Source organism: Colossoma macropomum, unplaced genomic scaffold (genome assembly GCF_904425465.1).
Source record: "Colossoma macropomum unplaced genomic scaffold, Colossoma_macropomum, whole genome shotgun sequence".
Classification (NCBI taxonomy): domain Eukaryota; kingdom Metazoa; phylum Chordata; class Actinopteri; order Characiformes; family Serrasalmidae; genus Colossoma; species Colossoma macropomum.
In genome coordinates this window covers 10,161,717-10,175,464 of record NW_023494784.1, presented here as the reverse complement: position 1 = coordinate 10,175,464, position 13,748 = coordinate 10,161,717, and the positions used below count along the sequence as shown (strand labels likewise).

Genomic DNA, 13,748 nt, shown 5'->3' with positions numbered 1-13,748 from the left:
TTTTCATTGCTAATCATTCAGAGTGGTTTGATGTGAAATGGGTCATTGTAGAGACTCAGATTTCTTTACAGTGGTGGTAGCAAAAGTTGGAACCGTGGTCACCATGTCTACAACACAAATATAGCCATTTTATTTACTATCCGAAACCACCATTGAACCTACATATGTCTTCTGAGTTTTTATATGCAATAAAGATGATAGTAAAATAGTGAAAAATCTGAAATTGGGTTTATTTCTCCTTATAGTCTGCATGTTTTTGACTGTATAATTATAGAAGTTGTTTTTCACAGTGACCTCAGTTTCAAGAATCACTTCAGTAACGTCTGCAAAATGGCATACGATAACCTCTTTTATATCTATATCGTGATGTATATATGACATTTTCTTCCATCAGGTTATGGTTGACTTCTGTTTTAAAAGTTTCAAATAATGTCAGGTCTGCTTCAGATGTGCTGCAATATTCATTGACCTGGCTAAAGCTAAATCATTCCATTCTAATTAACAGATTGAGCAACATAGGGTTGGTACATAAGTTATCTCACAGCATGTATGGCTAGAAAATATTCTTTCTCCTGTCTGGTTACTAAAGGTGTCCCACAAGGGTCAATGTTAGGTCCTACATTGTTTCTAAATGTATATTAATTATTTTGGTAATGCTTTCATTCATTAATATGCTGCTTACACTATGCTATGCCACTGACTCTTTTGCTGAATTTGTACAGTCATTGCTCCAGGATGGCCTCCTCTAGGTTCAAATGCCTTTGCCAGCCTTAAATTGTCATTAAACGTTTCTTAAACCAGAATCATGTGGTTCAGTCCACTACGACCATAAAATTCATTACCAGTGAGGGAGCCATCCTGGAGCAGGTTACAATCAATGTAAATCTAGGCTTTTGGGTAGATTATCCTTTTCTCACCATAATATAAAACTAGAATCAAAGGTTAAGGCCAAGCTGGGACTTTTTTATAGTAATTGTTCCTCTTTCACTCATGATGCTAAAATAACTGTGATCCAAATGACTGTTCTTCCTCTGTTTAATTATGGTGATTCAGTTCACAGACTGGTGTGCAGTGGTGCTCAGCAAAGGCTTGAAGTTCTTTATCATGCTGCCTGCTACAAATTGCCCTTTTACAAACCCAGTTCCAAAAGAGAAAGTGGGACAGTAGCTAAAATGCATATGAAAACAGAAAGCAGTGATTTGTAAACTGGCTTTTACTGGTATTTAATTGAAAACAATACAAAGAAGGTATATTTAATATTTCACTTTTTCAACATTTGTGAGTATTCGCTAATTCCAAATTTGATACTTGCAACACATTCCAAAAAAATTGGGATGTGGACAGTTTAAGACTGGGAGGTTTGTGGAATGACCAAAAACACCTGTTTTGGAACTTTCCACAGGTAAACATGTGAATTGATAACAGGTAATGCTATCATGATTGGGTGTAGAAGGAGCATTCATGAAAGGCTCAGTCACCACTTTTTGCAGTTTGAGAACAACGTTTTTCAACACACGAATGCAAGGATTTCAGCATTTACAGTCCATAACATTATTAAAAGATTCAGTGAATCCAGAGGAAAATTCTGTACTGAATATAAGGGTCATTCTCCATTTGGAGTATGAATTTCATGTTGTTTCTTTCGTCCCAAAACTAAATAATCTTAATATGTCCATTAACGTCTCCTATTATGATCTATGTAAAAAGGAGAGCTTAATTCCAAACATATTTTACAGTCACTGGTGTTGTATGAATATGGTGTAACACCAGTGACGGTGACTCCAGTGACATTCTGGTTAAAACTGAGGATTTTGTAAATTGGCTGACTTATTGATGGTCAGGTGACCTTGTGAAACTATTTAAAATCAGTAATAAAATCGATATATGGCATTATTTTTGAAAAAAAAAATTACCCAGCCGTTAAAGCACATAACACCGGTGACACATAGAAGTTATGAGCTGCCTGATAAACAAAATTATTAATAAATTAATGAAATATAGTGAGCGAGTGTGACTCACCTTCTCATGCCTTGAGATGCTTCCTCTCTGATGAGCCTCGACCCAAAGAAACAGTTTAATAGAGCTGAAAATACTGTGTTAAAATGTAATGTAAGAGTCCTGATAATACCAGTAAACAAAATCTCTGACAAATTTAAATAAAATACATATTCTTAAAATGTAGTATAACGTTAATGATATACAAAGTAAACATGAATCTGTTTTTAACAAGTTCCTAAGTTAAACCTCTTAAAAAATATTGTTTTATATTAAAAATGGTTCCTCAAATGTTGAAAATTGGTTGTGTGACGAGCTGTTTTATGTATCGCTGTTGTCGGAACAAAACCTCGTATCTCCATTTTTGGAGAATTCAAAATTACTTGGAAAAAAAGTCTGGTAGTAACAGCACAAACAATGAATTTAAGGTGGCAGTAAATTAAGATATCAGTAAATTTAAGGTTGCACGAAATTTAAGGTGGCAGTAGATTTAAGGTAGCACCAAATTTAAGGCGGCAGTGCATTTAAGGTAGTAACAACTTTTGGATTTAAGGTATCAGTGGCATGAAGGGAGCAGTGAATTTAAGGTATCGATAAATTTAAGGTGGCAGTATATTTAAGGTATCAGTGAAGTTTTTGACATTATTTGAAAATGCCTGTTGCCCTTTACATTGTGTGTAAATTTCATGATGAATGGACTGAAAGAAACGGCCCAAAATTATGTGGGTCTGGTTCCATTGACTTACATTAAAAGTAAAAGAGGTTTTTTCCTTCTCATGTAACGTTACCATTTTGTAGATGTGAGGTTTTGTTCTGACAGCTGCGGTATGCAGAGTGACTGTGAAACAGGATAAAAAAAGAAAAATCAGAGAAATCATAAAGGAAAAGTAGTATTTAATATTATTCATCTGTGTAAATGTACCGACCTTTGGATCTGTGCCTAATATTTTATGCATCTTTTTAAGCCCTGCAACCTTTGTGACACAGTTTCCCCTCCAAAAGGAGAATGACCCATAAGCACATGGGCTCAGGAATACGTTGGAAAACCCTTGTCAGTAAACACAGTTCGTCACTTAAGACTCCACTCATTAAGATTCTACTCCGCAAGGAGGAAGCAATATAGCAACAACATCCAGCTGTGCATGATTTTGTGTCATCCAGACTGGATTTCTGTGTGCTGTTATCTCACCTGCCTAAAATCTCTACTACAACATTACAAATACATTGATTTTTTTGTGTTGTGCCTCCAATATTTCTGTTTATTTATCATCCCAGCTCCGCTTCTGTCAAAAGAAAATCACCACCAAGTAAACATTTCCTCATAATACCTTTTATCATGAACTCATTTTGAAATGTCTTGCCATACAGATTTTCAAAGAGCCCTGGTTTGTCTCCTAGGGCCTGATTAAATCAAAGAAACTTTAATTTTTCTATTTTTTCTCTCTGATCTTGCTGAAGGGCTGACAGGGTTTAATTGTTGTTTAGAAGTTAGATAGCTGGACCTGCAGTCTGTGTGGACCAGTGCGGAGGCAGAGAAACTGTTTGTCTGATCACAAAGGAGTAATTGGCCCCATATTCTCCGGAAAACAGTGTACAAGAGCCTCACATCCAATTACCAGACACAGAACATTAAGTAGCCACAGTGCCTGTGATTTAGAGCATAATAAAGGCTAGTTTAGGCCAAAAAGAACCAGCATGAACACCAGCTTAGATGTTTCACGAAGAATGTTGGATAATAAATTTGTGTTCATTCTTTAGAGCAAAGTAATGATTATTTTTTAGGAGAATAGTGAGGAATTATGTAATTAGTCACCAGCTGGTGTTCCCCATACACGTCAGACTAATGCATTAACGAACTACTATCATTATTGGAGTCTCTAAATGAATCTGGCTGTTGTGTTGTTTTGTTTTGTTGTTTTTTCCTTCTCCTCTCAAATGTTTCAGGAGCCTCAGGTACAGGCCATGCATTCTCAGCGTTGGTGCAAACAGCTGGGCATATGTGGTCTTCATTTTTTAGTGAAGACATTTCCAGACAAGAGTGTAATTAAGTTGACTTGAAAAAACAACTTACTGTTCTTCATAAACTTCTTATTGTTATTCCTCATCCTGCGGTTTTCAAGCTAGACCCAATCAATCAAAGGCGATATTTTTGTCCATAGGAAATGAATGGCGGAATGTTCTAGACATTCAAGTCTAAGTGCCACAAGTGATGTCACAATGCACATCTCTTACACAGACACTCATACACAGTACACACACACGGCCTAATGCACAGCAATAACAGCACAAACAATGAATTTAGGGTGGCACTGAATTTAAGGTGGCAGTGAATTTATGGTAGCACTGAATTTAAGGTTGCAGTGAATGCAAGGCATGAGCATATTTAAGGAGGCAGTACATTTAAGATATCAGTAAATTTGAGGTTTCAGTGAATTTAAGGTATCAATGTATTTAAGGAGGCAGTACATTTAAGGTAGCACTGAATTTAAGGTCGCAGTGCATTTAAAGTGGAATTTAAATCAAAATGAATTTAAGGGGGCATTGGATTTAAGGTATCAGTGGTTCCTTAAGGGTTTTATTTGTAAAGAAAATGGTTCTATAAAGAATCATGAACACTCAAAGAACTCTTTGCATGTTTAAAGTGTTCTTCAGAATGTGTTGTACGTGAATCTATATAGAACCATTTTTGAAAAGGGTCCTATATAGCATCAATAGGGTTCTTGTATTGCTACGATGTTAAGCATGTAACAATAGAAGAATCCTTTTGGGTGCTATATAGAACCCTTTTTTAAAAAGTTCTATGTAGAACCATCTACAGCATATTCTCTATCAATCTAAAGAACCATTTCATGATGCAAAGAACATCTTAATCATGCAAAGGTTTCTTTGAGTGTTCATGATTTTCTATAGTGTACTTGTTACATCACCACCTATTTGACTAGTCAAATACTACTTAATTGTCACCTGAGACAAATAGAAAAAAAATCCAAATACAGCACTGTGCAAAGGTTTCAAACAACCCTTCATTTATTTTATTTTCTGTCAAAACAGCCATTAAGTACTTGTTAGTTATTCCTAATTCAGCATTAGGGAAAAGGTGCAAAAAAATACCCCACAACAAGTAAATATAGCATACTTTTCTCCAGTATTTAGTGTGTCAGCTTCCATTCTTCCATTCTCGTTTTCAGTTTTTCAAAGAAATCTGCAGGAATGTTTTTCCACACCTCCAAAGTTCGGTCTTAGAAGTTGGTTGCATTTTCTAACTATTCGTTTTTAAGTTTTCCAAGTAATTCAAAACACATTGTCAGGTGTAATACCTGCCCTCGGCACCAGAGGTCAGCCTCAGCTGAGTGTTGAACTGTTTCCTAGTGACACTCTTTCACCTGCAGCTCATCTACCTCTCTTTATGAAGACCTACACCAACACATGCTCTCTGTGAAGTATTGCCAGTTTGTCTGTGTATTGAATCTTGTATCACTACTGTTGCTGCATTCATGGGTTACTTGAACTTTCTTCTAAACTCTTGGACTTTGCCTTTTGAGCTATCTTTGGTATTTCTGCTGGGTTTTTGGGCGCCGTCTTGGTTTTTGACTATCTTCGGCTGACTCTGACTCTGACTCTGACTCTGGTTTTTGTGATTTTGGTACTGTGTTTTTTCAGTCAGTGGGAAGAATGGATTCAAACACGTCTGGACAGCCTTCATTACACACATTCAGTGACTGACATCAGAGGTCTGGACATCACTGACACTCTGAGAGCACCAGCAGCTCCTGTGTTTGATTTCCAAGTTGTCTTCTTTTTTTGTCTGTTACCTTTTCTCAGTAACAGCTTAGTCATGGATGGGGACAGTTTTGGTGGTCCACCAGGTCTTGTTGTTAGGAGTTCCATTTTCTCTGTAGCTTTTCATCATTTTCAGTTTTGGAGAACATGGAAATAGTTTTTTCTACATTTTTCTTTAGACTTTTCCCTTCCTGAGTAACGTAATGGTTGTATTAACTGTAAATACATAAATGGAAAAAGAGAGGTGGATATATTCTTATGACTACATGAATCCATGGTATGGATTCTTTTAAAGATATGAAGTTATTAACTTTAAAATCTCTTTCAATCTAGCAACTGTATCTTCCTCTGAAGGGCTCAGTGTTGTCACAGGTTGCAGAGCAGGTAAACACATGTGACTAGCTAGGGTTTAGCCTGATGAACCTATATTTGTTTTTAATGTGGGTGATTTACATTTTAAAAAGTACAGTGAATCACTTGATTTTTTTTTGGAGTCCCACAAACTTTCTGTAAAGACCCATCAATAATTTGAACTCTTTAAACTGTAATTTTTGGAGTTTTTACCCCAAAAGCCTGCAGGTCTAGTTCTGCCAGAAAGACTCGGTTGGTAAAAGTGAAGGAGGCCAATTTTTTTACACCCTGGGTGGGATTTTACAGGTTGAGAGATAACAATTCAGTAGAAATGAGAGTCTTTGGCATAGGCCCCATCCTCGGTCCAGGTCTTGGAGCATCAAGACCCTAGCTGATCCTGCTTTTTTATCCACCTGCATTTTAAAAACAGGTGTAGGCCTGTGATTGGTCAGAAGTAATGAATGAATGATGCAACGTTAGAGTCTTCCTTACAGAACTTTTGCAGAAGCTTCTGTTTTTAGTAATAAATGTCCCAAAATGTTGTGTGTAGGAAAGAACCTTAGTACTAGTCTTGGATGAATCACGGCATCCCACCATTATGATGGGTCTGTGAAAAATTGCAGAGACTTTCCTTACATGGCCATCAATGGGAATGAAATCTTCAGAACTGATAAAGCTGCTGGTGTAGATGTCACGAGAGAAGGGTCTGACCGCAGAGCCGCAGATTTACCCCCTCAGTTTCACTCCAGTGGTTTCAGGCCAGGGGGACGCGTGCGCAGTAGGACAGCGCGATTGTGCCATGTTTAAGTCCTTATAGGAAAGTTGAACGTTACAAGCGTTTCCATTCATATTTCAACCAGTGGCCGGTTCCCTCATTTACAACGTGTCTAATGTAAACAGTGACTGTTTGTGCTGGGATGTACGTTTCGCCATGCATTTAGCCGTTTGACGTTGCTAATATATGGATCAACCAATGGTAACCGGTTACACCATAAGCCTACACACATTACAAAATCAGAACTTGATACTTAACAAAACTTAATACTTAATTCTATGTATTTTTTCAGCATGGATAAGTTCAAAAAAAGTTTGTTTTAGCCTAAAGCTTCATATTATGCTCAGTTTAGACCTGCTTAAGGTAAAGTTTTTCATTCCAGTGTACACATAAAGCCCTGTATTAAAGGTAAGTTAACTGAGCTATATGTCTACATAACCCATCAGTTTACCCAGGCCACATAAGCTGCAGTTGGTATAATATTTAGCCTGTGAATCTCTATATGCGTTCTTGTTTTAGCCTAAAGCTTAAAATACAGGGTGATTCAAAAAGATTAATCCGATTTCAAAGCACCATATTTTTACAAACGTGAGACGCCTAGGAACCAATCACAATCCAATTGAAAGAGGGGGTCATAGAGTTTCTGACTGTCAGTGGAAGATGGCTCCCTTCAGTCTGCAAGGAGATGAGACCCCTGAGCAGAAAGCGCTCTGCGTTCTCCACTTCAATAAGAGTGAATCCATCATAACTGTGCAGCGTGATTTTCGTCGGCAGTGAACCTCCAACAGCTCAGAGTGTTTGTCGTTGGTTCTACAACACTGGATGATCTCCGAAATCACACTGAAAGAGCCGTGAGTGCAGCGACACCCGACATGCTCAATCAAGTATGGGATGAATTTGACTATGGCGTTGATGTTGTCTGTACAGCTGGAGGAGGTTCATACTGAGCACCTGTAAAATTACATAATAAACTTTATGCTCATTTAAACCATTTACAGTTTACTGCATTGTTCTGTGATGATGTACAAGAGAAATAAATCACTTTGAAAATGGATGAACCTTTTTGAATCACGCTGTATAACGTTAGCCCACCGCAAACCTACATAAAACGGCTGAAATGTTGATTAGGCTAAAACTGGCTAAGAAAATCCAAAACAAGCGTTGTTGTGCTGAATGCCCCTGGCTTGAACCTGCTAGTGTGAAACTGTGGCTCTGCAGACAGATATTATTTTGTTATAAGGGATTGATCACTGCAGGGTGGCAGTCATATGACAATAGATCACTCTCATGCTTATCATACTCCTGCCATAACATCCCTATTTGTCATTCAGAATTCACCAGATAAAGCGGTCAGACGGAAAATTAGGTTCGGAGATGTTTTCATTTCTCTGGACTGGACTTGCTGATCTCCATTCAGTACATGATACCAAGCTCCTCTAACATTTGTAATATAAATCAGTCAGATGGCAGTAAATCAATGACACTGTGATATCCTGAGATGAGCTGCAACACCATGATATCACATGTTAATTAAAAATTAGCCCTTAAATTCAATGCGTCAGCCTCTGTTTATCAAAGCCAGACATTTTCGAATTTACTGCTGTGAAGAAACACAACAAAAACTCCGAACTGTTTGTTTCCGCCTTCATCTGCTCTTTCGGTTTATGTAAGAACGCCAGTGGTTCCGTAAAGGCCAAAGCTTAAATGTCATAGCAACACCTCACTGTCAAGCGTGTGCGTGTGGCCTGTGGCTTTTTCTCTCTCCAGAGTGTGTTCTGTTCATTTTTCTTCGTTCTTTTCATCTCTTTTTGAGTCCAGTCAACTAGAGGGCACCTTCAGCTGCGCCCACAGAACGTTCGCTGATGTAAGTCGGTCATTGTAATCACTGAGACACAGTTCACCAGATCAGGATGTTTACATACAAGAAAGAACATATTTGAGGTGCAGCTCTCTGTGATTGGCTTTAACAAGCACTGGTTGGGTGAGATCCGAATGGATGGTGGTTTAATTGACTTTAGGTTCATGTTGTATAAAACAGTATGTTCGGTCTGTAATTGACAGTTTAAAAACTTAATTATGACCAGACTTACACCACAAACAGGAGGTGGGATTTGCATTGACACCTAATTTCCTGACCAGCTGTGTGTTGAAAAGTAATCCATCATTCAGTGCAGAGTAAAAATCCATACCCTTTTTGTTTTTAATGATTTACAATTAATTGGCTACTCTGGTTAATTAAAATCGAACCCAGCATGCTTTAAGTAGTGGCAGGGTTGTTTTAGATTTCAGTCTGCAGAGACCCCCTGTTTCGATCGCCTGTAGTTTCCTTATGAGACAAATGGTCGATTAATTACTCACTGTTTTCCTGTAGGTTCAAGGGCAGCACCTTGTTTTTTCTTTAGAATCCTTATTTATTTATTTGCTTACAAGAAGGAAAAATGGAGTCAACAATATGATTGACAAGATTATTTGATGTAGTGTGTGTATGTATAGTGGCGAGCGCGTGCGCGTGTGTGTGTATACACTGATCAGACATAACATTATGACCGCCTCCTTGTTTCTACACTCATTGTCCATTTTATCAGCTCCACTTACTATATAGGTGCACTTTGTAGTTCTACAGTTACAGACTGTAGTCCATCTGTTTCTCTGCATACTTTGTTAGCTCCCTTTTACCCTGTTCTTCAGGGGTCAGGACCCCCATGGACCCTCACAGAGCAGGTACTATTTGGGTGGTGGATCATTCTCAGCACTGCAGTAACACTGACATGGTGGTGGTGTGTTAGTGTGTGTTGTGCTGGTCTGAGTGGATCAGACTCCAGCAGTGCTGCTGGAGTTTTGTAGAACTACAAAGTGCACCTATATAGTAAGTGGAGCTGATAAAATGGACAATGAGCATAGAAACAAGGAGGTGGTCATAATGTTATGCCTGTATAAACAAACAAAAAAGATAAAACGTCTGAACTCAGCTTAAAGTGGCCCCTTGTACCCCTTTTAAACCCATCTGTGTTTCAGAAAAATGACTGCAGAGCTTAGTAATCCCTTTTCTTTTTTTCACCCCTACCCCTTGTTTTTGAGGATCACCTTGGAACTGAGTTACAAGTAGTAGTGGTTGAAATGTTCCCCTGTGAAATGAGACCCTCAAATAAAAAGAGCATTACTTCATTTACAGCTACCAGCGCTGCTCTGTAGGCGACCCTGCCAGTCTGCAGTGACAGCAGAGGAGGGTAAAGTTCAGCTCCTCACTGCTGAGCTTTAGTTACATTTAGGGAGTCATATGCCTTCAAAGAGGGGGGCAATTATTTATTATTATCTCAACACAAATCTGGACACCCTACCTCTAGACGTGAACATGCAAAACAGAGGGGTAGGGCTAAGTGGTAGGGGCGAGGGGTGAAATGGGATTGGGCCTAAATGTGCTAATGGGCTTATAGCGTATGTGTGGAACTCAGTAGTGGAACTTTCCTCACAAATACACTGATTATCATTTGAATACATGCAAAAATATAGACCTGTTCTCATTAGGACTGGCTCTGGTGTCATGCATTCATAATTGGACCACATAGCGACATGTTACCTGTGGCGTTTTGGCTTGTTAGAGTGAGCTGCATGCAGGTTTCTCTTAGCTCATCTCTCCTGTCTTTTTGAGTACAGTAAGCTACAGTGCCCTGGACTGTATTGACCGATTGTGTATTGGACTTGCTAATCACTTCTCACAGTCCTTGAATGAGCTTTCTGGACACATGAACACTCAGACAGCCTTCATCATAAGCTGACCTTCAGCGGCGGAGGCCGACTCTCACTCAGGAGCCTCGTGTCGGAGCGGCCGTCTCGCTGCTGTCAGCTGAGCGCTGACGGGGAATATGACGGGCTCCCTGTTAGAGGTGGACATGCCGTGTTGGTGGTATGTGATTCAGTATGAGGAGCTGGTGCAGAAAGGAAGCGTCCAGCGCTGGTGGCAGATCCTTTGTATGGTTCTTCTTAGTTGCAGTCGTGGTGCTCCCTGAGCTGTCTCTCTGTCTGTCAGCTCCGGCCTCCTGGGCACATTTCGCTCAGGCTCAACACCCCTCTGCTGTTCCACCGGTGACCTTCACTCACTGTGAACAGCTCTGTTTTTAATTTGAATTCTGTTAGGGGTGTTTTAATCTAATTTTATTGTGATGGTCCCAAATAGTATCTACAGATATTCAAATGAATAAACTATGTGGTGATTCTTTGTTGATCATCAGTAGGGTGAGGGTTAAGATCAGGTTTAGGTTTGGGTCTAGGTTTGAGGTTCAGAGTAGACTTACGGTGAATGCTTTAAAAAAAATTGTTGAATTTTAAAAGGTATGTTTTACATTTTTCATGTGTTCTATTTAGGGCTGTCAAATGATTCAAATATATTGTCTTATTTGCTCAAATTTGTCCATAAAGAATGATTTACTCTTTAAAAATAGAAAAATTTCATTCATTAATTCAGTTCAGGTCTGATATACGTAATTGATCTCTGTTCTGATTGGCTGCCGTGTGCTGGTCCTTACCTGTTCAGGCTAAAATACATGGAACAAACTCTTAGATTCAGATTTAATCATCTGGAACATCAGAAAAAATAACCTTAAACTGCTCCATCCAGATTTGTAGATCCTTTGGAAGGCTGTAATGATCCAGTTGCTTCCTGACAGCCATGAACAGCACAACGTTTAATCATTTCCCCCACATCTTCCACTCTAATAACTCTGCAGGAACGACACTCCGCATCACTTCAGCATGACTAGGTGGGGCTGAACTGCTGTATGCCGAAAGGGTGATGATATGTAAATGTGTTCATGGTTGTGACATCACAACCTTGCTTTTCTCCCCCCATACGTGGACTGTATGGAGTGGGAGAATAAAGTAATACTGAGTAATATTACCAAACCCTTTGAATAAAGCTTTGTAATAACGAGACATTTTTACTGTTTCTGATGTGGAGTTATTGGAGGGTGTGAATTAAATCAGCAGCACTGATTTCTTTCTTCCCTCCAGGGAGGTTTGTGGTGTCTGGCAGTGCTCTGTGTGTGTGTGTGACTGTTCTTTTACTGCTCTCAGTGGGGAATTTTTCACTCGCATTCTATAAGCAGTCATTGATGTCTCCAGTTTTATTATTTCATTTCAAGGCTGCTTTTACAGATGTTGCGTTTGACTGCTTTTACTTTGAACATCATGTACAAGCGATGCCATGCTCATTCATCATGTGTGCTGTGGGACACATTGTGTCCAGTTTATTCCTCTTAGGTTCATTAAGAAAGATGAGCGAGTCGCATTGGAATGACAGCATCTCAGAGAAATTAGCATAATGAATATGTTCCAAGTAGTATACACCCTCTACCAATAATTGTAATGACACCCTGATGTTCTATTGATTTTAGCATTTGGTCTCATTAACTGAATTGGGAAGCATCATCTATCTCACTGACCTCCTGTTGGAAACTGATTCCAGTTCTGAAGCGAGATGCTTCTGAATGTGCAGCATATGGTTTATCCAGCTTCTCCGCTTAATGATGCTCTGTCTCTTTCTAGATAAATCATGGATGCATACGCCGGAGGCACTGGCCAAGCATTTTATAGCATACAATGCCAAGGTATGTATTATGGACCTCTCACAGATAAAATTACAGTACATCAAGCAGTGGAATATTACGCTGCCATCTTTATGAACTGCACGACTTGCATTTTAACTCAAGAGATTTATCTTTTAACATCAAGATGTGTAACGGTGGTTACCAGCTCTGGTCCTGGAGATCTGCCTTTGGACAGAGTCTGGTTCCAACCACAGTCTGCCACACCAGCTGGAGCTGATTAACTTCTCCAGAAGTCTTTGATGGGCTGGATTAGATGTATTACATGGTAACAGTTGAACTCTGCTACATAAAATTGACATTATGTAGCAACCATGTCATGGCAGATGTCATATGCTATCATAAGATGTAATGACAGATTATGTTCAGTAATACAACAGTGTCACGTTACCATTGCCATGATGGTCAGGATGTCATAATGTTTGATGTCAATTATAATAACAATAATAATAATAATGATGTTAATTTATATAGGACCTTTCATACTTTAAAATGCAGCTCAAAGTGCTTCACAATACAAAGTAAATGTTGTGTGCAGTTACACATTTCCACCAGAGAGGTCTTCAAATCCCCGAAATTTACATAGTGTAGCTTTAAGTCAGTTGTCATGATGAGCTTATGTAGGTGTCATGTGACCTTATGAATACAGCCCTACACTAAAGAGTTACCAAAAAAAAATGTTATTTTTAATAATATTACTATTATATCATTATAATAATATCATATAAATAATAATAATTCAGTGTCTCTGTAAGAGCTTTAGTATTGTTGGGATAATTGTGGGTAAATTTTTTATGTAGAGTTTTTATGTTTGGTATAGAATTGTTAGATTAAGGAAATTTAAGTCAGTCAGTCCATCTCCCTGATCATATTGAGCACAATTAATTATACCATGTCGTCAAAAACTCTGCATTGTAATGACTTCAGCCCTCCACACAGCAGACTGGGGTTCGATTCCTTGATCAGGCGAGCCGTGCTATACCAATAGTCCTTAGGGAAGACTCCTAACACTGCATTCATATCCATCTGTTACATGATTAAACTGTACTTTGCTCTGGATAAGAGCGTCTACCAATAGCATGAATGTAAATATTCACGTCCCCCTTCCACCGTCATGGAGAGGAAACACTCAGCTAGCTCAGAAAGAGCCTCCCTGATATCATGTTTCACTGTTTCATAACTGATTCTAATTGACCTCAGGTCAAGTTTGCACTGATTGTACTTTATGTAGTGTTTATTTTTGTGTA

General features: G+C 38.8%; 1 protein-coding gene across 5 annotated transcripts in view; it reads left to right on the top strand.

Moving 5' to 3' along the window:
* gulp1a (GULP PTB domain containing engulfment adaptor 1a) overlaps nucleotides 1-13,748 on the top strand; it is a 158,958-nt gene that overhangs the window by 118,211 nt on the left and 26,999 nt on the right. For all 5 annotated transcript variants that reach the window (XM_036577482.1, XM_036577488.1, XM_036577495.1 and 2 more), the window contains one exon: nucleotides 12,443-12,504. In XM_036577482.1, the coding sequence (XP_036433375.1) occupies nucleotides 12,443-12,504 (62 nt within the window). The remainder of the gene's footprint in view (nucleotides 1-12,442; nucleotides 12,505-13,748) is intronic.